Raw genomic sequence first — 24,032 nt, 5'->3', positions numbered from 1 at the left:
TAAAAAAAATTGGAAAGCTGATATAAATACTTTGGGTGATATAATGAACATGATTGAGTGGCTCCTTTACACTGGGTATCTGGAAGTGGCCTCTGAGAAGGGAGTATTTAATTTGTGGTCCAAATGATAAGAAAGAAGCACCCACAATAAGATCAGGGAAAAGAGTACTGCAGGTGGAGGAAACAGTGAAGGGGACCCAAGAAGAGAATGAGTTTGGTATTAGGGAGGAAAAGGAACAAGACCTAGGAGCCTGAAGCCCAGGAGACAAGGGGAGAGTGATGGGAGGCTATGTTCAGACCACATAAAATTTGCAAGTCAGGGTAAAAGATTTGGATTTTATTTTTAGTGAAAGCTATTTAAAGGATGAATATCATGATTTGATTTATGTTTCTTTTTTTAAAAAGATTTTATTATTTGACAGACAGAGATCACAAGTAGGCAGAGAAGCAGGCAGAGAAAGGGAGGTGGGGAAGCAGGCTCCCCGCTGAACAGAGAGCCTGATGCCAGGGCTCAATCCCAGGACCCTTTAGCCCACTGAGCCACCCAGGCGCCCCTGATTTATGTTTTTACAGATTATTTTAGCTGCTTTGTAGACTGAGGAAGACCATTTAGGAGGCTATTGTAATACTCAAGGTAAGAGATAACAAATACTTAACCCTTGATTCACAGGAAAAGTAGTCATTATCATTTCTCATCTTGGTCTAAGCGACTCTTAATATTTTTGGCTTATTTTTTAGTTGTTTTCATTTTAAATATAACTTAATAAACTATGAAAAAATTTTGTGAAAAACAACTTTATTTGACATCTTACTAAGAATTTAGTACACAGGTGTGATATGGTGAGTGCTGTGAAGTGTGAAGACCTGTATCCCTGGTCCCCATACATTAGATGTTAATAAAAATAATTAGTTATAAAAACAATTTAAACAGCAGAACCAAATTCATAATCAAAATGGGCAACATCCTTTGAATGCCATTAACTGCTTGCTCATCAACTGTCATGCATGAGCCTGGAACACACATATCTTCCAGATCGTGATTCTACACTTCAAATGCATATCTAATAAGTTCTAGCTTATCATCACTCCTGATTTTTCTTCTTATACTTCAATTGTCAAAATATAATACTTTTGAGAACTTTTATAGTAATCCAAGCAATTTTATATTTCTACAGCACTTTTTTCCTTCCACTCATCTTTGCATACACACCTGCCTGTGATGTTTATTCACTTAAAAAGTGTATCAAATAAATTCTGGTGTATAGCAGCATTAAAACTGGAAAGAAAGATGAGGTGTGGTCCAGGTTCTCATCAAAAAATAGTGTGTGATGAAGTTATTCCTGTTGAATGACTAACTGAATACAATATTTCCTTTTTGTTCTTGGAAATCTATTGTTCACTCATCATATCTTGAGTTCGAGAAAATTCATCTAGGACATTATTTGATGTTTTACCTACATGATCAATTTTACCATCATCATTAGAATCTGAAGTAATGACTCTCAAGTGGTGTAATTTTGTTCCCTCTACCTCCAGGACCTTTGATATCGTTTCTATCTTAGGTTTATAGAAGTTTTCAATAGACCCGATCATAACTGAAAAACTGACCCAGTTTTATTCTATTAAAAACAACTTTTTACTTTAAAGAAAAAATTCCTCTAAGAAAGAAAAAAAGTCATAAAATATCAGTCCTTTTTAAAAAAAATTTTTTTTCAGTATTCTAAAATTCATGGTTTATGTACCACACCCAGTGCTCCATGCAATACGTGCCCTCCATAATACCCACCACCAGGCTCACCCAACCCCCCACCCTTTTCCCCTCCCAAACCCTCAGTTTGTTTCTCAAAGTCCACAGTCTCTCATGGTTTGTCTCCCCCTCTGATTTACCCCAACTCGCTTCTCTCCATCTCTCAATGTCTTCTGTGTTATTCCTTACGCTACACAAGTAAGTGAAACCATGTAATTGACTCTCTCTGCTTGACTTATTGCACTCAGCGTAATCTCTAAGAGCTAGGACAGCTCAAAAAGAAACTCAAAAGCTAATTGAGTCAGACTCTGATGATAAAGTGAATATATGAATAAAAATAGGAGATAAATGAGTCTTAAAGTGACTTGACTTTCATAATTCCTTTGGTTTACAGGTGTAACTAATGGTATAGCACTATGGACAATTCATGGGAATGCTCATCAATATTTCTTTTTTAAAATTTTAAAAATTTTATTATTTTAAATTTTATTTATCTATCTATCTATCTACATATATATATTTATTTTTAGCTCATCAATATTTCAATCCCAATTTCAAGATTAAGGAGTTTCTGTTCAGTTACAGCAAAATAGTTAAGAGTTAGAAGCTCAATACCTTTTTTTTTTTTAAAAGATTTTATTTATTTATTTGACAAACAGAGATCACAAGTAGGTAGAGTGGCAGGCAGAGAGAGAGAGATAAGGGGAAGCAGGCTCCCCGCTGAGCAAAGAGCCGGATGCCGGCTGGATCCCAGGACCCTGGGATCATGACCTGAGCTGAAGGCAGAGGCTTTAACCCACTGAGCTACCCTGGTATCCCAGAAGCTCAATACTTATTAAACAGTGATACTGGATAAGTTATTTAAACTCCTTAAGCCTGTTTCCTTACTGGCAATATAGGGATTATATTCGTACTACCCTCATAGAGATTGCTTTTAAGATTAAATGAGATAAACCATGAAAAGTGACTGGTATCACAGTACACAGTACTGTGGTACACAGTAAGCACTTGATAAATGTTAGAATTATCAACAAGAAATCAAAGTTACAAAATAGAGGCTACATTTTTCAAGAAAAAGAATTCCTTTGTACTTTTAGTATCAGAAAGAATTCAGTAATAATTTAAAATTAATTTGTACCTCTCTAAGTACCTGCTACATTATCTCTGAAAGTATATTGGCAGGAAGGTTATGATTATTACTAATCAGTTTACAAAAGGGTTTGTAAACTCCTTACTGAGAACACAGCTGTAAACTAATAAAGTTCCTCAATGCAGGATTCCAACTGCCCCTGGGCATTGCTGTTACTCAGGTAGGCCTATTTCAGGACCTCTTGGCCCCATACTCATTGGTTGGTCTAGCCATAATGTATCACCAGGCCAAAGAAAAAGTGATAAATTTGAAAACCAGGGAAAGAGATAAGAACAAAAATATCTTCTCTTAGCACTGACACCTTTGCCCTTGAGAAATAAGAGTTAATGGTCTTTGAACCCAGTTATACTGTGATTCTAAATTAATGGCCAAGATCAGACAACTTGATTCATACTTAAACTTCCTTTTATATGTAATCTTTTCTAGGGGATCCTGGAGTATGGTGGTAACAAAGCTCTCCTCTGCTTCCAAGCTTAACTAACAACATACTCATGCTTTTGTTTCAACTTTCAGGTTATTATCCCAGAGAAGTAAAAAGTTCTTTCTTGAACCCAATACATATTGGCTTTTCACCCCAACTCTCTATAGTCATTCTTGGGATACTATTGGTTTTTCTATCATTATCACCTACCATGATTTATAATCTCACACATTTCTTTTACCACTTCAACGTCTATTTTCACCATTAGACTGTATATTCAATGGAGGTCTCTTTAGGTCAAAAACTTTATTACCTCTCACACAATGAATGCAAACATATAGTTGACATTCAATTAATATTTGTTAAATGAAGGCAGGCTAGGGCTCTGACTAAACTAAGAGACAGAACTTCAGTAACAGTACTAGCATATAGAGAATGTGATTATACTAATTACAGCAACTCTGTCCAGAGCCTATAGGAGCTATGCCACTGTAACTAAACCCCATGAACCCTGCTCCAAACAAAAAGGATAAACCCAAATCCACTGATTATGACTGATACTTAAGAAAATTCAGTGATCTGCCTTACCAGTCCTGCATGGGAATAACTAAATCCTGCTTCTCGAGACACCGACCAGTTGGCATGCTCTTCAATCACTGACATATCTGGGAACTTGACCACACTGCTGAACCAGTCAAACTCCAACTCTAAGCATGGTGTTTCCTAAGAGATGGAATAAAAGTTATCATAAATATTGTGCTTAACCGTCAGAAAAAAGGAAACAATTCTAATTTATGATAATAAAAAGCTTACTTTATTTGGATTTGACCCAGTAACACCAATAGGGTTCAGCAAATCTTCTAATCCATGAGGTACTGGCCAAAGATTCAGAGCCATTTTTCCAGATACTAGAGTATCTGTATAATCAAACAAGTTTATATTTCCCCAGGCCAATGGACAGTGTTCCTTCAAAAATGAACAGAAAGATATTCACTACTCTGTGGATTAAATTATAAAATGCATTTTAAAAAAGATTATTTATTTACTTGGTAGAGAAAGAGAGACAGAGAGAGAGAGCATAAGCAGGGGAAGTGGGAGAGGTAGAAGCAGGCTTCCTGCTGAGCAGGGAGCCTGATGTGGTGCTCAATGTGGGGCTTGATCCCAGGAACCTGGGATCATGACATGGGCTGAATGCAAATGCTTAATGACTGAGCCACCAAGGTGCCCCTACAAAATGCATTTCAAAGCACTTTTCTTCCACAGAAAGAATTCAATAACTATCGCTACAATGATAGCTTTAAGTCACATCAATTTTTTTTGAAAGTACAAGCACTTTCTGTTTTCCTATTTGAAATAACAGAAATTTTTCTTTAATTATAAATAGGAAATATGAACCAAAGCAAACCAGGCAGATATTGGCATGTAGTCACGTAACAGATATTTGTGGGTAGTCATTGCATGTATAAAAAATTTTGCCCGTGTGAACTCAGGACAGACTTGTAAATAAATTCGGGAAGGTCTGCTGAGGTATTCTATGACACATTTATTTACTAAAAATTTAAAAATATTTGACTAATTTTTTTAGATAAAGAAAAAAATTCACTTCTTGATAAAAATTCAAAGCAGTATAATTAGGAGTTTTTTAGAGGTAAAAATAATTATTCCTTCTGAAATACTTTACCTCTTTAGCACCCTTTCGGCCTTTAACAGAACAAATGGAAAGGCAAAGTCGAGCAGCACGAGGAAGATCAGGAATGTATATATCATAATTTAGCCATTCATTCCACCTATGTAAAATTTTAAAGAAAAAAAGAATTTACAAAAAAAAAAAAAAAGGCTTTATCCAGGTATATAAACAACTCCTACAAATCATCAAGAAAACAAAAAATCAAATAAAAACAGGTCAGAAATCAACTGGTATAGACATACCTCACAAGATCATATCCAAATGGCCAATAAATATAAAAAAGTAGTCAATATTATTTGTTAACCAGAAAATGCAAAATAAAATCTCATAGAGATATCATTATATAAGAGATTGGCTAAAACTATAAAGGCTGATGATACCAATGATGTTACCAAGGGAGGGAAGGAGGTGTAGTAACAGGAAATCTCACACATTGCTAGTAACGAGTATTTGCAAATATCCCCCAAGTGTTAACAATCCAAATGTCTAAAAGCAGAACAAACTGCAGTAAATTCTTATAATGGAACACCATACAGCAAGGGAAATACACACGTTACTTGCAATACAGATGAAATTTTTTTTTAAAGATTTTATTTATTTATTTGATAGACAGAGATCACAAGTAGGCAGAGAGGCAGGCAGAGAGAGAGGAGGAGGAGGAAGCAGGCTCCCTGCTGAGCAGAGAGCGAGAGCCCGATGTGGGGCTTGATCCCAAGACCCTGAGATCATGCGAAGGCAGAGGCTTAACCCTCTGAGCCACCCAGGTGCCCCAATACGGATGAAATCTTACAAACATGAGTGAAAGAAGCTACATATAAGAGAGTATCTAATTCTTAAGTATATTTATATAAAATTCAAAAACAGTTCAAACTGAAAAATAATGTTAGATGTCAGGATAGCTGTTGCCTTTGGAGAGGTGAGAAGGTTAATGGAAGGGGCAATGTCATATTTCTGGTAAATGTTCTATTTCTTAACCAGCATAGTAGTTATATAGGTACTAACTCTGTGATAATTCCCTGAACTTTATGATTATCATTTATATACTTATACATTTGTGCCATACTGCAGTAAAAAAAAAAAAATTAGCGTATAGAAAAGGCATTTGAAAGAGGGAAACTAAACAAGAAGAGTGAGATTTTCTATGATGATTACAATTATATTTACTTTTACACATGATGTAATTTTATTCAGAAGAACCCGTTCAGTCAGTCACTATGCAAATAAAGGATGTGTAAAGCAGAAAGTATTTGAAGTTGAGAATAATTACTTGACAAGAGGTAAGAGTTAACATTCATAACAAAGAATAAAAAGTTGCTATACAAAGTGATGACAAAAATTATTCTAATATTTATGATAATTCTTTTTAATTTACTGGATATTATATGCGAAATTATGTCTATATTTGGTGGACAGATCTGTAAAGAGCCAAGTAACAAAACTTTAAAAAACAAAACAAAACATTTTATTTATTTATTTGACACAGAGAGAGAGAGAGAGAACACAAGCAGGGGCAGGGGCAGAGCGAGAGAGAGAGAAGCAGGCTTCCTAATGAGCACGGAACCCAATGTGGGGCTCCATCCCAGGACCTGAGATCATGACCTGAGCTGAAGGCAGTTGCTTAACTGACTGAGCCACCCAGATGCCCCAAAAAACTTTGTTTTGTCTTGTTTTGAAACAACAGTTACCAGTATGACTCAGGTCAGACTACCTTGAGTAGACTCCTGTTCACTATTTTATTAAATGTGTGACCCTCTGTGATGTGATGAGCACTGGGTGTTATACACAACTAATGAATCACTGAACATTACATCAAAAACTAATAACGTACTACATGCTGAATTTAAATTAAAAAAAAATGTGTGGCCCTTGCTTTTGTCTGTTTTCTCATCTGTGAAATGAGACTAATAACAGTACTTATTCCCCAAGATTGTTGTGAAGATTAAATGAGATAACACAAGAGAAGGGGTGAGTGGCTGGCTTGGTCAGGTAACACAAGTAAAGTGAAAAGAATAGTAACTGGTCCACAGTAAAAGTTCAAGTGCTAGATATTAATCTAGAAAATTTCTTCAAAGAACTTTTTCATAATTCTATTTTTTTATTATAAATAAAATAAGACTAAACAATTTAATGGTAAAAATTCTATTTTTAATTAGCCAAACTAAGTTATAAGCTTTATCAGTAAAATAAGTTCTACTTATGGACAAAGATTAAAAAAAAAATATTGTCCTTTGATGCAGAGAAGACTTATGTTTTAAATGGGTCAAGTTAGTAATAAGAAATTCTAAAGGGAAAAGAAATAAATGCAAATAGAAGAAATACTGTTGGATCTGATAAGTCCATAATAATTTAAGAAAAATTAAAGATACATGTACTTTGATGTTCCCAGGAGTTTTTATTACTTATAAATCTTTCAAATTGCTTATAATTAATGAAAAATATCCTATACACTTTCTAAAAGAGCTATGTCCCATAAATGTAGCTGTTCAATACTATGCTAATTGACAAAAACATGTTTCTCTCTTCCTCTAAAGTCCATACAGACATGTGCATACACACATATCAATTAAATTCTTTATTTTTAGGCAATGGCTTGATATATACAGTCCAAATTTATTTTGATTTTGGGAGAGGACTGGTAACATTTATGAAGAAATCATTAAGTTTCTACTTTATTTAGCATATGGAAGTACGGATTTAGAATAACCAATCTCAGTAAGAATTTTTTAAAAATCAACTTTTCTACCCTTCTAATAACTTCATATTCTTTATCCTTGATTTTAATTTTGTGAATACAGAAAAGTTAGAAATCTACTTAAATCCTAATACTATTACCATAGGGATTTTACCCTTTAACTAGAGAATTCTTTTTTTGAAAATTAATTTAAAAATTTTTTATAAACATATAATGTATTTTTATCCCCAGGGGTACAGGTCTGTGAATTGCCAGGTTTACACATTTCACAGCACTCACCACAGCATATACCCTCCCCAATGTCCATATCCCCACCATCCTCTCCTGACTCCCAGACCCCCAGCAACCCTCAGCCTGTTTTGTGAGATTGAGTCTTTTATGGTTTGTCTCCCTCCCAATCCCATCTTGTTTCATTTTTTTCTTTTCCTACCCCCCAAACCCCCACGTTGCATCTCCACTTCCTCATAACAGGGAGATCATAGGATAGTTGTCTTTCTCTGCTTGACTTATTTTGCTAAGCACAATACCCTCTATGCAAATGGCAAGATTTCATTTCTTTTGATGGCTGCATAGTATTCCATTGTGTGTATGTGTGTGTGTGTGTGTGTATATACCACACCTTCTTTATCCATTCATTTATTGATGGACATCTAGGTTCTTTCCACAGTTTGGCTATTGTGGACATTGCTGCTATAAACATTCAGGTGCATGTGCCCCTTTGGAGCACCACGTTTGTATCTTTAGGGTATATACCCAGCAGTGCAATTGCTCGGTCATAAGGTAGCTCTATTTTCAGCTTTTTGAGGAACTTCCACGCTGTTTTCCAGAATGGTTGCACCAGCTTGCATTCCCAGCAACAGTGTAGGAGGGTTCCCCTTTCTCCGCATCCTCGCCAGCATCTGTCATTTCCTGACTTGTTAATTTTAGCCATTCTGAGTGGTGTGAGGTGGTATTAACTAGAGAATTCTTTTTTATTAAATGTTTTAATTTTAATTCCAATATAGCTAAGTATACACTGTTATATTAGTTTCAGGTGTACAGTGTAGTCATTCAACACTTCTAGTGTACTACAGTACTCATCATAAGTGTACTCCTAATCCCTATCACCTGTTTTTCCCATCCCCCCCATAACCTCCCCTCTGGTAACCCTCTGTTTGTTCTCTATAGTTAAAAGTCTGTTTCTTGGTTTGTCTCTTTCTTCCCACTTTGTTCATTTGTTTTGCTTCTTAAATTCCACATGACTGAAATCATATGGTATGGTATTTGTCTTTCTCTGACTCCTTTTGCTTAGCATTATACCCTTTAGCTTCATTCATGTTGCAGTAAATGGCAAGATTTTTTTAAATGGCTGAATAATATTCCTGTGTTTGTGTGTATGTACAGCTCTTTAGCCATCCATCCATCAATGAACACTTGGCTGCTTCCATAATTTGGTTATTGTAAATAACAGTGCTATAATCGTAGGAGGGCACATAGCTTTCAAATTAGTGTTTCCTTATTCTTCCGGTAAATCTAGTAGTGGGATTACTGGTTCATAGGGTGGTCCTTTTTGAATTTTTTGAGGAAACTCCTTACTGTTTTCCACAGTGACTGCACCAGTTTACATTCCAAGCAATAGGGCACAAGTGTTCCTTTTTCTCTACAAACTCTCCAACACTGTTGTTTCTTGTGTTTTTTATTGTAGTCACTCTGACAGTTATGAGGTAGTATCTCTTTGTACTTTTGATTTGCATTTCCCTGATGATGAGTGATACTGACCATCTTTTCATGTGTCTATTGGCCACCTGGATGTCTGACTTCTTTGGAGATGTCTGTTCATGTCTTCTGCCCATGTTTTAATTGGGTTATTTGGTGTTTGGGTGTTGAGTTTTGTAAGTTCTTTATATATTTTGGATATAGTGCAGTCATTTGTTGTCATTTGTTGACCTTCAGAGGCTGTCTTAATTTTGTTGATTGTTTCCTTTTTAATGCATAAGTTTTTTATTTTAATATAGTCTCAATAGTTCATTTTTGCTTCTGTTTCCCTTACCTTTAAAGATGTGTCTAGCAAGAAGTTGCTGTCTGTATTCTCTTCAAGGATTTTGATGGATTCCTGTCTCACATTAGGTCTTTCATCCACTTTGAGTTTATTTTCGTGTATGGTGTAAAAAAGTGGTCCAGTGTCATTTTTCTGCATGTGGCTATCCAATTTTCCCAAAACCATCTGTTGAAGAGACTGTCTTTTTTCCACTGGATAGTCTTTCCTGCTTTGTTAAAGATTAGCTGACCAAAGAGTTGAGCGTCCATTTCTGGGTTCTCTATTCTGTCCCATTTATTGATGTGTCTGTTTTGTGCCATTATCATAGTGTCTTGATGATTACAGCTAGAGGTCTGGAACTGTGATGCGTCCAGCTTTGGTTTTCTTTTTCAACATTGGGTCTTTAGGATTTTCTATATAGTGTATCATGTCATCTGCAAATAGTGGAAGTTTCACTTCTTTCTTACCAATCTGGATGGCTTTTATTCCTTTTTCTTGTCTGATTGCTGTGGCTAGGATTTCTAGTACCATGCTGAGTAAAAGTGATAAGAGTGGACATCCTTGTTCTGTTCCTGATCTTAAGGAGAAAGACCCCAATTTTTCAACATTGAGTATGATGTTAGCTGTAGGTTTTAAATAGATGAACTTTATTATGTTGAGGTATATTCCCACTAACATACTCTGTTGAAAGTTTTATCATACTTTGTCAAGGGATTTTTTGGCATCTATTGAAATGATCATATGGTTTTTATTCTTTCTCTTATTGATGTATGGTATCATGTTGACTGATCTGTAACTACTAAACCAGGAATAAATCCCACTTGATTGTGGAGAATGATTTTTTTTAACATATTGTTGGATTTAGTTTGTTAATATTTTGTTGAGGATTTTTCCATCTATGCTCTTCAGAGATACTGGCCTGAAGTTCTTTTTTTTTTTTTTTTTAAAGATTTTATTTATTTATTTGACAGACAGAGATCACAAGTAGGCAGAGAGGCAGGCTGAAAGAGAGAGAGGAAGAAGCAGGCTCCCTGCCCAGCAGAGAGCCTGATGTGGGACTCGATCCCAGGACCCTGGGATCATGACCTGAGCCGAAGGCAGCGGCTTAACCCACTGAGCCACCCAGGCGCCCCTGGCCTGAAGTTCTAAACTAGAGAATTCTTGAAGAAAAGATAATCAAATTTAAGTCCTATCTAAATAGCTAATTTACTAAAATTTTGAGCTTTTAATCTCATATTATTAAACAAATTTACCTTTTACTTTTATAAAACTAGTTTACTTTAAGTACTTGAAACAACTAGGATATATCTACCCAATATTATTTTGGGGTCTCTGGTTGGAGCTTGTAGAACTTCTTAGAATGCTTATAGTTTTCAACAAGTTTGGAAAATTTTTGTCCAGTATTTCCTCAAATACTGTTTTTCTGTTCCTCACACAGACACCCCATCCAACCTGTGAAATACATGCCAGTATGGGTAGGAAATAAACTTTTCCTGCTACAAACAAAAATTTAAAAAGATCCTGTAGTTGTTTCACAGTGTAACTTCTAATTAAATGATGTACTTCTGATTGACAATGGTTCAGGTAGGGTAAGGAACTATTTTACTTCCTCCTAGTAGAGAAAGCTATCACCTCTTTGAACTTCCCTAGGCTCTAGAATGGTGGCCATCTCTAGCAACTTAATTACAAGACAAGAACTTTTTCTTGATTCTCTTAAATTCAGTCTAAATTCATTACAAAATTTACTTCTGGAGGTTTTACTAGTTGTCTCTATTGCTAGTCTACAAAATTCACCTTGAATCTTTCGTAACAATTTGAGTGCTCTTAAAATGTTTCTATTATATTCAGGGTAGACTCTTAATTCCCAAGTGATTCTATAAAGAGCCAAAGAAATAGCAGGATGGCAAACTGTTGGATTATATTACCTTTTATTTCTTCATTGCATTTCTAGGCAGTAATCATTTAAAATGTTCCTCCAAACTCCCTCTCAGAAATGGATTTGTTCCCAGAGGCTCTTTATTTAAATGTCATAAAGATCTACTCTTCTGAGTGATGTGAGTGCCTCACAGTAGTCTGGCTCTGAAGTTGTTTGCCAACTCTCATTTCTTCTAATGTAAATGTAAATGGAGGTTAAGAATAAAATACTAGGTTTATGAATCTAATGTGGGGAATCATCAGCACAAAATGTAACCATATTCTGTTCTCTACTTGATATAATGGGAAGAGAGAATCAGAAAAACCCTTCAGATAACATTTTATGAAGAACTCACAAAATGATCCTGTGATAGATATTCATTTGACTGAAAGTTCTTATGGTCTATATGTAAATGTCTGGTTAATTTAAATGACTTGTTATAAAACTAATGATGCAAAAAAAATTACTACTTTTATTGATTACACTGCTAAATACTAACATGGCTTTTGGAAATACAAATCCATATACTTCCTTACCTGGGATTGGAACAAGGTACTCTTTGAGTGTTCACATTATCGCATAAGGGTTCTCCTCCATGATAGATACCTGTTCGAACATAGATCTTAAAAAAGAAAAAAAAAAGAGTATGTGTATAAAAATACATACAAACATAATATATATACACATTACAGAACCAATATTATTACATAATCCCTTTAGGCCAGGTATGTAATTCAGAGTTTTTCATATTATAGAAAGATAAATTGGTACATATACTAAATATCACTTCAGATTCTTAGCAGTTGCAACAGTACTCCATAAAGACATTAATATTTCTGCAACAAAACATATGCATATTTACACTAAATGGGATATATAAAAGCTATAAAAATTCTTGCTTTTTAAGGTCAGGTTTTGCTGCCAAATGAATTCTATAAAACTCATGGTTTTAAGAACTTAGAGTATGGAAATTAAAATGATTAGAATATTAGAATTATGGATATTAGCATTACAGACAAAGACTGTAAATGGTGCACAGCTAAGGGAGAGGAGGAGTTTTCTAGCTATCTGAAAACAGTGCAGGCCAACAGATTATTATACATAGTTCAGTAAAAAAAGTTTATGTAATTTATATAATAAGCATCAACCCTTGACTTTACCTTGTCAATGTCTCGAATATTTACATTCACATAGGTTGCACAAAGGATTTTTATTCTGAGTGCACTATTTATAACCCAAAGGGATTTTGTAGATGTTTCTCCATTCATATATGGTGTAGCTGTGGAGATGCGTCTGGAATATGAAGGCATTGTGAAACAGTCCATTGGCAGTTGGGAATAAAGGCTTTCTTTAGCCATCAGCATCAAATTGGGCATCCTCCCAAGCATTATACAGCTTCTTATGTACTGTAAAAGATTAAGAGGGGAGGGAAAAAGCCATTTCTTAAAAGGTGTTTCATTTTAAAATCAACAAACATGCAAGCAAAAATAAATAAATAAATAAATAAGAAAAAAAAAAAAGAAAAAAAGAATTAAAAACAATGACCAGAGGATACTCATTATGAAAACACTGTTTATATCTGAACAATGTTAATCAGCTTATCCATGTATCTATAGTCGGACTCGAAATATCAGTATATAAAATCTAAAGGAAAAAAAAGTATCTGTTCTCTCAAATTCATCATCAATCTCTCAAATTAAATACAGCATTTTTTTTAAACTTAAAAAATTTTATTTATTTATTTCTTTAAGAGAGAGTGAGAGAGAGAGAAAAAGCACAAGCAGAAGGAGAGGGAGAAGCAGGAACCCCACTGAGCAGGAAGCCTGATGTGGGGCTTGCTCCTACGACCCCAAGATGATGACCTGAACTGAAGCAGACACTTAACTGACTGAGCCCAGCTGCCCAAAATAATTAGAGTATTAAAAATAAACTTATGAAGCTATTCACTAATACTAATCATTGAATTTTCAGAATGTCCTAAAAATACAGATACTTGTCCCCAACTTTTACATTTCATATTAATATTTTTGAAGCTTGTTACTCACCTTATACTGACTTAGAGGATATTTCTCAAGGAAGTATTCATCACATCCACACACTTTTAAAATATACTTGCCCTGATATTCTAAAACACAGAGTTTGAGTTGTTCAGATGATAGCAACATACTTCTAGTTTTTTTCCTGATTGCTTCAGCAATTACTTGTTCTGGCACACAGTCATGGTTGATTTTCAGAGTATACTTCTGCTTGTCATTATTTGGAGAAACTATTACCCAAATCACCACTATTATTTGCCCTATAACAGGAAAACATTATTGGATACAATCACCATATATATTTCATTTTTCAAGAGACAAATTTTAAAAAGTATGTACTATGTACTACCATTATTCTAACTATAATCAGAAAAGACTTATAATCAAACTAATTAAATACAGGTAAATATCAGGCAGAAACCACAAATCTTTCATATATGACAGGGCTGCCCGGCCATGCCCAAATCTCATGTTTCATGACAAGCATGCAAAACTGTGACTAGTGGGTCACAATACCTGAGGTCAAGCTAATTTCCATCCTAAACTGCATCACATACTTCCTGAGTACAACGCCTGTGAAGAGTGACTCATGATGGTATCAAAGGTTAAACAGTACCTAAAGTAGAAGAGTTTTTGGCAACTATGGGAAAGAATCATGGAGACATAATGCAAATTCTGAATCAGAAGGAGAGAAAAGGTGGTGGAAGAAGGGAGAGAATATGAATTTTTAAATGTTTTCCTTTTAAGATCAATTAAGCTGGGAGGAAGGAGGGAAGATGATGAAAATGGAAAGATTAAAACTATGGTAGAGTGGTCCAGGTATTCACAGTATAATTCTTTCAACTTTTCTGTAGGAAAAGTTTCATAAAGAATGTTGGTGGAAAATGAAGAGAGACTTTCATTTTAGAAGGTATGCTAAAGTAGAAAAGAATTTCAAATGAAGATTTTACATTATACTGCTTTAAACTATTTTGAATAATAAGAGTGAAATAGTAATAAGATGTCTTAATTCATCTACCAACAGAATTTTATATTTAATAGTGTGTGAAAGCTAACTTATTCTAAAACTTCAAATTGAAAACTTCACTTTGTTATCTTGAAAAATACAGAATGTTTATCTGATACAAATGACATTTCCATTTCCCCAGAGTGTATAAATTTCCATGTTCACTTAATTCTAGAAATTGATATATTAAATGTCAAAAGTCAATCTATCAGGTTTAGTTATTGCATTTAATATTAAGAAATTTATTTATATACAAAGTTTTCCCAAAATTTCATAAAGTATTTCTATTTACATTTTTTATTTGTAAAAAGATAATCAGTTGTAACTGTGTAACAATGAATTTCAAACGCAAAGTTCTTTAGTTTTATTGTTAAGATACACAATTCACTGGGATCAGCACTGTATGTTCGCAATTCAATCAATAAATATTTATTACATGCATATATATTTGGCACTCAGCCATATCTTGTCAGTATAAACAGTCCCTGTCTTCAAGAAGCTTCTCATCTAGGTGAGATAAAAAGAGATAGAAATTTTTACTACAGTGACCAATTATAGTAGATTGACAAGTTTCTTACCTTTATCTAACTTATTATATATGTGCTTTGGCAGTTCTGGTGAAGATTCTACATTTGGAGGATAGACATACATTGCTCTACTATGAGGTGAATTAAGATCCCGAAGATCCACAGCTTCTTTACAAACATTCAGAATATTTCTTCGGAAGTCCTGTACTTCTGGATCTTTAACCATATCAAATTCACACACTGGCATGCCAATAGCAAAACCTTAAAAAAATTATATAAAGAATATAACATTCTCTTAAACATACAGTACAAACAAGTTTCTTACAAATGGGGAACTTGACACATTGGGAAGATTACAATAAAGAAGTCTCTCTGGGTTTAAAGAAATTTTGATGAATACATAAAGTAAGAGTTGACAAAGACTCAAATATTTTTAACATATAACACATAATATATTCCTGCAGCTTGGAGAAAAGGAAGCAAACATCCATGTAATTTTTAAAAAGACTAACAAAACCAAACTGGGATATAACAACTTTCTTAAAGAAAAACTTATAGGATATTACTAAAAATAGTTCCTTGGCCAAGTAGTCAAAAAATACTTCTGATTTGTAATGGTTTTTATTTCAAAATCTATTTATTTAAGGTTACAAAGGCAGTTAACGGATTCAGACAAATATTTTAGTAATGAGATAATAGTTAAGTTTCATAGTTATTTGCTTTTAGAATAGGACAACAATGCCATTGAATAAAAACTGTCATACCAATTTCTCGATTGAGGATCTTTTCTTCTCGGTTGCCTACTGGCTCAATTACTTTTAAAAAGGGTTGAAAAAGCCGAAGGTCACAAAGTCGTCTTGTTTCATCAAAAAATTCTTCCCTTTCTGCTTCTTGGGTAACACTTACGAAAATGTAAGAAGATTCATCTTGAAGAAGTTGATGGAGAGGGTACTTTCTTGCTTCTTTAAATAATTCATGCTTTATAGTTATTAACGTAGCCTCACGGAGGCATTCTAACGTCACTATCATTCCATTTGGTAGTAAACATTCTACTAGGATTCTTGGGGGCATCAAGTGGATGCCCCACAGTTCACCTGATGATGGTCTTGGAGGCATTGTTCTGATCCTTTACAAGTTTTACATATAAAACTATTTTAAGGAATTAGATGAGTGGCTGTCCCAAAGCAGAAATCTAAACCAAAGGAGGGAAAAAAAAACATGTTAAAAGAAAAACTACAGGAGAATATATTTATGGCATTACTAAATGTAAAAACTCATTTTCTGTAGTTTGAATTGATTAGGGTATTAATAATTCACCTTAAGTATTTTGACAGGGACTCTTGCTCCAAATTAGGATTCCAAAGGAGGAATTAGAAAAAGCACTTGTATTTAATTATTTAATAAAATCATTCAGTTAAAAACATATTATTTTAATAGATTTTTAAAGGTCTATCAGGTCTATAATGTCTATCAGGCACTATCAGGTCTTACCAAGACAGAGCCGACCCTATGGGAAGAACACTGAAATTAAAATTCCCATCACATATCACTTTTATCATTCTATTTTATGGAGCAAAAGAATTTGGACCGGAAAGATCATGGGGCCACTGCTCTCATTTTAAAGGCGAGTAAAGATGAGAGAAGTCAAATCTTCCTTTTCACTCCCTATCTCTCTACCCTGCGGTAACGAGAAATTGTATGGCTTTGTCTTTTTCTTAAATTAACCTTTGTGATCTCCTTCTTTGCATTATTGTCAAGTGACATCTTAGACCATTCTGCTTTTAGAGTATAATTTGTGTATATATTCACTATAATATAAAGTGTCATCAATGCATTTTCCTTGAGATATGATGATAAATTTGAATTATCCATCTACTTTATCAAATAACCCAGCCCTAATACTTCTGACTGAAATGAACTGATCTACACCCAAATGAGACCCACTGACTCTCTTTGTTAGTAAAATGTCTTAACAGTGTTAAATACTTGTTATATTTTTTAAAATACAAAGTATTATTAGGATTTGAAGTCCTCATTTTTAAAGATGTCAAAAATCTCTGGGATTCTTTAGAAAATACTACAAAATCCACAAAGCCAGAAGTTTATTTTTTGTTGTTCATATTTTCTTTTATTCAGCAAGCTATACTATAAAGGCACAGGAAAAGGTAAACTAAGAGACTATAAAAAAGAAATGAAAGCTAGAGAAATGAAACAAAAGGTCCCAGATAACTTACTATATTTGATTATTCTATCAGGCACTATGCACAACAGTCATACATGATACTTTGTTTATTCACTAAAAATGTATTGGAGCTAAAAAAAAAAAAAGAGTACTGGGGCTTTTCCACAGGACGTTGTTAGGTCCTGGGAATATGATAATTTGGAGAAGACAGACATGGCCCTTGCCCTTCCAAGGCAAAGTCAAAAGTATGAAGATTATGAGTTTGTTGGGTATAGGATAATTAAATTCACAGGTAATTTCACAGACAGAAACTTGTCTTTTCTGACTCCTGTATGTCATGCCCTCAACGTCTAATGCATCAACAAACTGTTAATTCTATCTCCGGAATCTGCATACTCCACTACTACTCTTAGTATCTTCGGTCAGGCCACAATATTTCTTGTTTGGACCACTACTTAGGCCTAAATGGTGTCCCTGGATCTAGGATTGTCCCCTACAATCCATCTTTCACTTTACAGCCAGTGTGAGCCAGAAAGGGCAACAGGGTCTACTTTGAGCAGACTTTTTTGCTGTCTCTAGGTTGCAAACAAGTACTTATAGTATGCTTCAAAGTTCCAATACATAAAAGAGGTGAGAAATATAAACAGCAAAAATTTCAAACCCTCCCCCATCTCTAGAAATATAGAAATCAGCTGGAAGACAATAGAGAATGTAAAAGCGATTTTTAATAGTTGAAAACGTTTCTTCAAATTTATGAGACCCACTGAAGTTATCGGATTTAAAGCATAATTATTCTATTTCTTACATTTCTAAATGAAAATTCATTGGTTAGTAAAAAGACCAGATGAACCAATCTGTGGGCATAATTATAGAAGTGACTGAAGCTAAGCTTTTTAAAACATACAAAAAAATTTGAAGAATGCAAGGGAAATGCCAAATGACTACTTTTAAATGATGACCTGCCTGCTCAAAAAGTTCAAATAACAACAAAACCAAACCACAAGCCACACCAAAACAGCAGCTGTGTTTATAGTTTTCTTTGTTGAATGGTGCTCACAGGTCCACATTACGGAATCACAAGGGCAACTATTTTATATAATAAATAACATCTCAGAGTCTCAAATGTTCCCTAAAAATTAGCAAAAGAGAAGACTAGTAGAGCAGAGAGATTACTGGTTCTAATCTTTATCCTACTATAGTATATTTATGGTCAGTTAGCGATTATTGAATGCTCAAGACACCCCTTCTCATTAAGAGAATAAATGTGATCACAGCCATAAAACACTTGAAAGATTCTGGAAGGCAGGCAATGGCTGGCGCTGTGGTAGTACTGAATAGAAGAGAGAGGATATTAACTTTGTCTTCTGATGTCAGGCCTGACTCTGTACAAATCATTAGCTCAGAGCTCACAAATGTTAGATATAGATTTTGAATCCAGGTCTAGATGACTTCAAAGTACACACTGTAACCATGCTGCTATTTGGGTTTCAGTTATGACCAGGTAATACTCATTGGTGGTAAGTAAGAAAATGGGCTCTAAAGTTACACTGGATTCAAATTCTCACTGCCTTAGTAAATAGCGGCTTTGCTTCGGTTTAATTTATCTCACTGAACTTCATTCTCCACACCCTGTTTTGTTAAGTTGGGATAATGGCAGAAAATTCATCAGACTGTTGTATGAGATGAGTTAATATATGAAAAACATGTAAGCAAAGAGACTGGCATAGAGTAAGCATTCAATAAATGTTAAATATTAATAAACCTGCAAAGTACACCCACACTACCTTTTCAAGCTATTATGAATTATCCAGGGCTTGTACCAGATAGGGACGGGAAAAAGCAGCTTGAGTTCTTTTACAGTGGGAGGCAAGTAATAAGGAGCCTTATAAAGGAGTGCTAGTTTCAAGAGCTGAATGTTGAAGGTAGCACCGGGAATGCCCCGCTCACCTACAAGACTGGAATAGTACTGAGTGGCTCAGAGGCTGGTACTTTCATAGCTGTCTCTAGTTTCCTGGATTCCTAATATTCCTATTGAAATGGTACAGTTATCTACAGCTTAAGGAAGGAATCCCTTGCTAACCCCCTCTGGCTTTTTTTGGAGGGATATCTACCTGTTCTGGGCTCTAAGCTAAATATGCTATGAAAACTAAGGTAAATAAAATGTTTTCACTTGGGTTGTTGAGGGACTCAGAGTTCACTGGGGAATGAAAGATAAGAACAATGTTGACAACGGAAAATTGTTGTAGGACAGAATATGAATTTAAGTAATGGGAAATCTCCAACTGCTTGAGGAAGTTAGAGAAGGCATCAGAGAGGTAAAATTTAAGTAGAATATTATAGAAGAGTAGGGATCGCAGGAAAGGTACGGGCAGCTTGGACATGAGGAAAGTGTTTTAGATTGCCACAAGAGTATGTGTGCTAAGTCACAGACCATGAAAAAACACAGCCTGTTACCAGCAATACAAGTTGTTTTTTATTACTTGAGTTTGAAGTGCATGGGAATAAGTAGGGTTTGTAGCAAGGAGGGAGAGAGAAGTAGGCAGAGGCCAGAAAGGTGCGCAGATTCCTCGTTAAGGAGTTTGAATTTTAGGTAGTATGCTGTAAGTAAAGGGAGTCTTCTAAAGTATTTTGAGCAAAAGAATATTATATTTTTTTCATGATTTTAAATTTCAGATTTCTAAAAAAAAAAAAAAGTTTCTCTTCAAATAACAGGATATAATCAAATAAGCATTAAACCAAGGTGTAAAAATGGTATCTTCTCAAATTCCTCTAATTTGGGGGGAAAAAATCCCTAGAGTTAAGAATCAGCATATGTAACTAAATATGCATATGTAATTAAATAAAAGGTCCTTCATACTATAGAAGAAATTAAATGCTGATTAATTAAATCATAAATTAAATGCTGATAAAGATGGTGGAATTATCTAAATGCAAGTGCGTAATCTATTTACAAAGGAACTTATTTGAAAAGCAATAGAGGGGGATAAATCACTATAAAGTTAATATTCAATTTAATCTCTATAGTTTGGCAGTTTGAAGTCACAACATGTATTCACTAAAAATAAAATATTTTAGGAGTAAAGAACTTCTCTATTGTTATTTTTGTCCTTTCTTTACAAACCCTTGTGTTGAGAGCTGACTTTCCATAGACTGCAGTGAACTTTATACCACTATGTGGGAAACCCTGACCCAGACGCAGGGTCTGCCAATGGTTTAGCACCAGGTTCCCCATCAATGTATAACTGAGTGACCCGCGAGGGGTAACCCTTTTTTTGGCTGTGACCCATTTCCTGGGACAAGGGGCTCTGCACCGGACCTCAGCCTTAACACTACTGAGCTTTTGAATTCAGTATGTCAGAACGAAATATTCTAATACTGAAAAATCATAACTATTCAGGACTCTTAGGTATTAAGTTGGTTTTACTTTTCCCCTAACTTTGTATATATCTAATGATAAGCTATTTCAATTGGGGTGCTCCTGCTTTCTTAAAAAAAAGTATATATAACTCACAATTTACCCTTTTCTTGATGAATTACATCCTTATTATAAAACAATTACTGTGCTATTCTGAAACACAATACAGCAAAGCACTTCAGTATTATGGAAGAGTCTGAGTGTACTTTTGGCCCTACTTCCAAAGACCCCAGGTTGGAGATGATGCTTTTCAAAGTGGTCCCCATCTCCTTGTTTTCCAGCCAGCCTGTGACAGTAGCCTCCTCTTCTTCAGTTACGCACTGTGTTTGGGCAGGAGGCACTTAAAGTCTTTGGTTCTTAGAAGGCCTGAACCCACATTTATTTCTTGGTTAGCGTTGGATCTGCATTAGCAGTCCAAATGAGGGCAATGGTATTGCTCAGCTGGAGTAAAGACAACTTTAAGCACAAAATAGCAGAAATGAACATTAAAAACAGTCTCAGAGTCTCCACTGTCACTTGACTTTTATTAGTTGAGGGGTTCTTAATTCACTGGACAATTTAAACATCTAATGTGCCCTCTTTCAGCCCAAGATGACAATGACATTTTAACAATTTGTTTTTTAATTCAAAGCCTTTCTTTGCTTATATTAATATAACAGTATTTTCAGGTTTCATTGTTTTAAGCAAAGATTGTCAAACTATGATCATGATCCACATGCCAAATCCAGCTCAACATCTGCTTTTGCAAATAAATTTAAATGGGAACCCAGCCAATAAACTGTGTTCGTATATTGTCAATGATGTTTTCCCACTACAACAACAGAGTTAAGCAGATGCTATACGACGATAGAGCTTAAAACACTTAATATCTGGTCCTTTACAAAAAAGTTTGCTGGCTTCTGATAAGGCATCAGGATTACCCAATAAATCAATCTGAGAATTTTCTTTTTTTACAGATTTCTTTATTTATTTGAGAGAGAAAGAGCACGAGTGTTAGTGAGGTGAGGGCCTGAGGACGAGAGTCTCAAGCAGACTCCCTGCTGAGCATGGAGCCTGATGTGGGGCTCAATCTCAGGACCCTGAGACCATGACCTGAGCTGAAATTAAGAGTCAGATGCTTAACAACTATGCCACCCAGGTTCCCTCAACTGGAGAATTTCTAAATGGACATCACATAATAAGTCATCCTTAACCCTGCCTTTTGGACCACAATTCTACAATTTCACTTGAAGTCCTTCGGGGCTGAGGTGGAAAGGAGGCATTAATTTTAAGGCACTGAAGTTAAGATCCTGAAATAGGAAAGTATCTCAGAAGTCAATAAATTGAATATTTTCAGTGTTGGGAGATCATTATCTGATACAGAAATTTTTGTGGAGCACTTCTAAAGTTAACCCTAAACGTTATTATTTCTAAAATTCATTCCATTATTTCTGCCTTTTCTATCTCTTCACATGACTGTCAGCTATTAGAATTTTCTCTTGGTCTTTTTACCCCCAATTCCTTTAGCAATGATTCAAGAGATACTTTATCTTCATTTTTGTCATTGCTTAAAGTGTTCTTTTGCTAATTAATATTCATCTCAAAATGCACCAACAAAATCTAGTATGTACGTATGAATTATGAGTCTATAAATACATTCTAAGACTGCAGAGACTTTTTCTGACTTGATTACTTTAAAATAAAATGTATACATTGGATATTTTAATTCAGGCTTCAATTTCAAAAGTGTATTATATTTAAAAGTTATTTGATTTTAAAGTATAATATTACATCTGCATCAGAAAGTAATTAAGATAAGAAAGCTATTTTGAAATGTATACTTGGAAATTTAGGGGGATAGCTATACTGACTCCACTGGCAACTTAATCACCTCAAACAGCCATAATCTGTTAAAATAAGTAGCTTGTGTTTTCTAGATATCTATGTTCCACAAATACAGAAGTTTCCTAAGTATTTACTGAATGAACAAAAGTTTTACAAATACTTATTTCTTATTTAACTGATACTTTTAACCAATGTTATTTGATTTAATGGACACATATGAGTATATTTAGATATATATTGACAAGATATTTTCCACCCTTATTCTCAGAGAGCTCAATGAGAAAACATTAACATGTAGTTTTGCTGCTAACTCAGTTGCATCTCTTAATTTACTCATTAACTAGAAAATATACTTGCCTGTTTTTTTACTTTACCAAATAGATCCTTACTTTATAGTCTGATTTAGGACAAAATAAAAAACTTGCCTCTATACTTGCTACAGAAATAACATGATTAAAATCTGGATTAATAATTCTAAGATCTGATTAAAAGTTACTTTAAAAGTAACTTTTAAATACTCTCTCCTTAAAAAGTTACTTAAAAGTTACTTAAAATACTCCTTCAAAGTTACTTTAAATACTTTGTTACTTACTCCCTTTTCTTAATGTTACCCAGACTCTTACATATATGTCTATAATTGTACCTTAATACATTCTTAAAGTTATCTATATCCATATTTGACTTTCTACTAGACTATAAACTTTTTCAGGATAGGATCTTTTTTGGGGTCACTACAGTCCTAGAGCATAAGAAGTAGGAAAACTAAATTGCTAAAGTTAGCCCAAGGGAAGTCCCAGGGCCTGAAATAAAAAGAAGTAGCAATAGTTAATAGAAGAAAGAGATGGATGAAGACATCTTATAAAGGGAAATAAAAAACACTGAGAGACTAACTGGATTTGAAGGTAAGAAGCATAATTTTAAACAAATTTTACTGTAGTGGAAATGCATGGGAAACAAGTGTTTTTCAGTATGATTTTCCAGGAGCCCCAGTAGAGGCCTCTAAAATTCTCTTCCTCTAAGAGTCACTGAGCTGTTGTTGGAGTGAGTCCAAAGGGACAGCTGTAATATACACTAGTGCTGGAAGGATGCATTTTATCCACTTCTTTCAAAATGCTGTCCTTCACTGACCTTTACAAGCTGACCATGAGAAAACAGATTTAACTCATTCTCTTAGTTATTCGGAGAGAGACCTTAACAATTTCAGGGTGGAAAATCGAGTTCTCATGACTGGTATGTAGAAAATTCAAATTCCTTTAGAAGGGAATATAATTCATTTTCACTATTAAATTCACAATACTGTGAAATACACTTCAGAGATTTAAAAATACATTTCAGAGGTTTAATGATTTGTTTAAAATAAGAGTTCCCAAATATGAGGTTCATAGGTGGGCTTAGGATGGGTCTGTGCTAATTG

General features: G+C 34.5%; 1 protein-coding gene across 1 annotated transcript in view; it reads right to left on the bottom strand.

Annotated features, from left to right (window-relative positions):
• PIK3CA (phosphatidylinositol-4,5-bisphosphate 3-kinase catalytic subunit alpha) overlaps positions 1–24,032 on the bottom strand; it is an 82,584-nt gene that overhangs the window by 18,811 nt on the left and 39,741 nt on the right. Inside the window, exons 2-9 of the mRNA XM_004756625.3 lie at positions 15,962–16,389; positions 15,249–15,458; positions 13,674–13,924; positions 12,789–13,034; positions 12,165–12,250; positions 4,999–5,104; positions 4,131–4,283; positions 3,906–4,040 (exon numbers count right to left, since the gene is read on the bottom strand). Of these exons, the coding sequence (XP_004756682.1) occupies positions 3,906–4,040; positions 4,131–4,283; positions 4,999–5,104; positions 12,165–12,250; positions 12,789–13,034; positions 13,674–13,924; positions 15,249–15,458; positions 15,962–16,313 (1,539 nt within the window). The 5' untranslated portion in view covers positions 16,314–16,389. The remainder of the gene's footprint in view (positions 1–3,905; positions 4,041–4,130; positions 4,284–4,998; positions 5,105–12,164; positions 12,251–12,788; positions 13,035–13,673; positions 13,925–15,248; positions 15,459–15,961; positions 16,390–24,032) is intronic.

Source organism: Mustela putorius, unplaced genomic scaffold (genome assembly GCF_011764305.1).
Source record: "Mustela putorius furo isolate JIRA1106 unplaced genomic scaffold, ASM1176430v1.1 tig00003834_pilon_pilon_pilon, whole genome shotgun sequence".
Taxonomy (NCBI): Eukaryota; Metazoa; Chordata; class Mammalia; order Carnivora; family Mustelidae; genus Mustela; species Mustela putorius.
The sequence above is the reverse complement of the archived record's forward strand: the minus strand, read 5'-3'. Positions and strand labels throughout refer to the sequence as shown.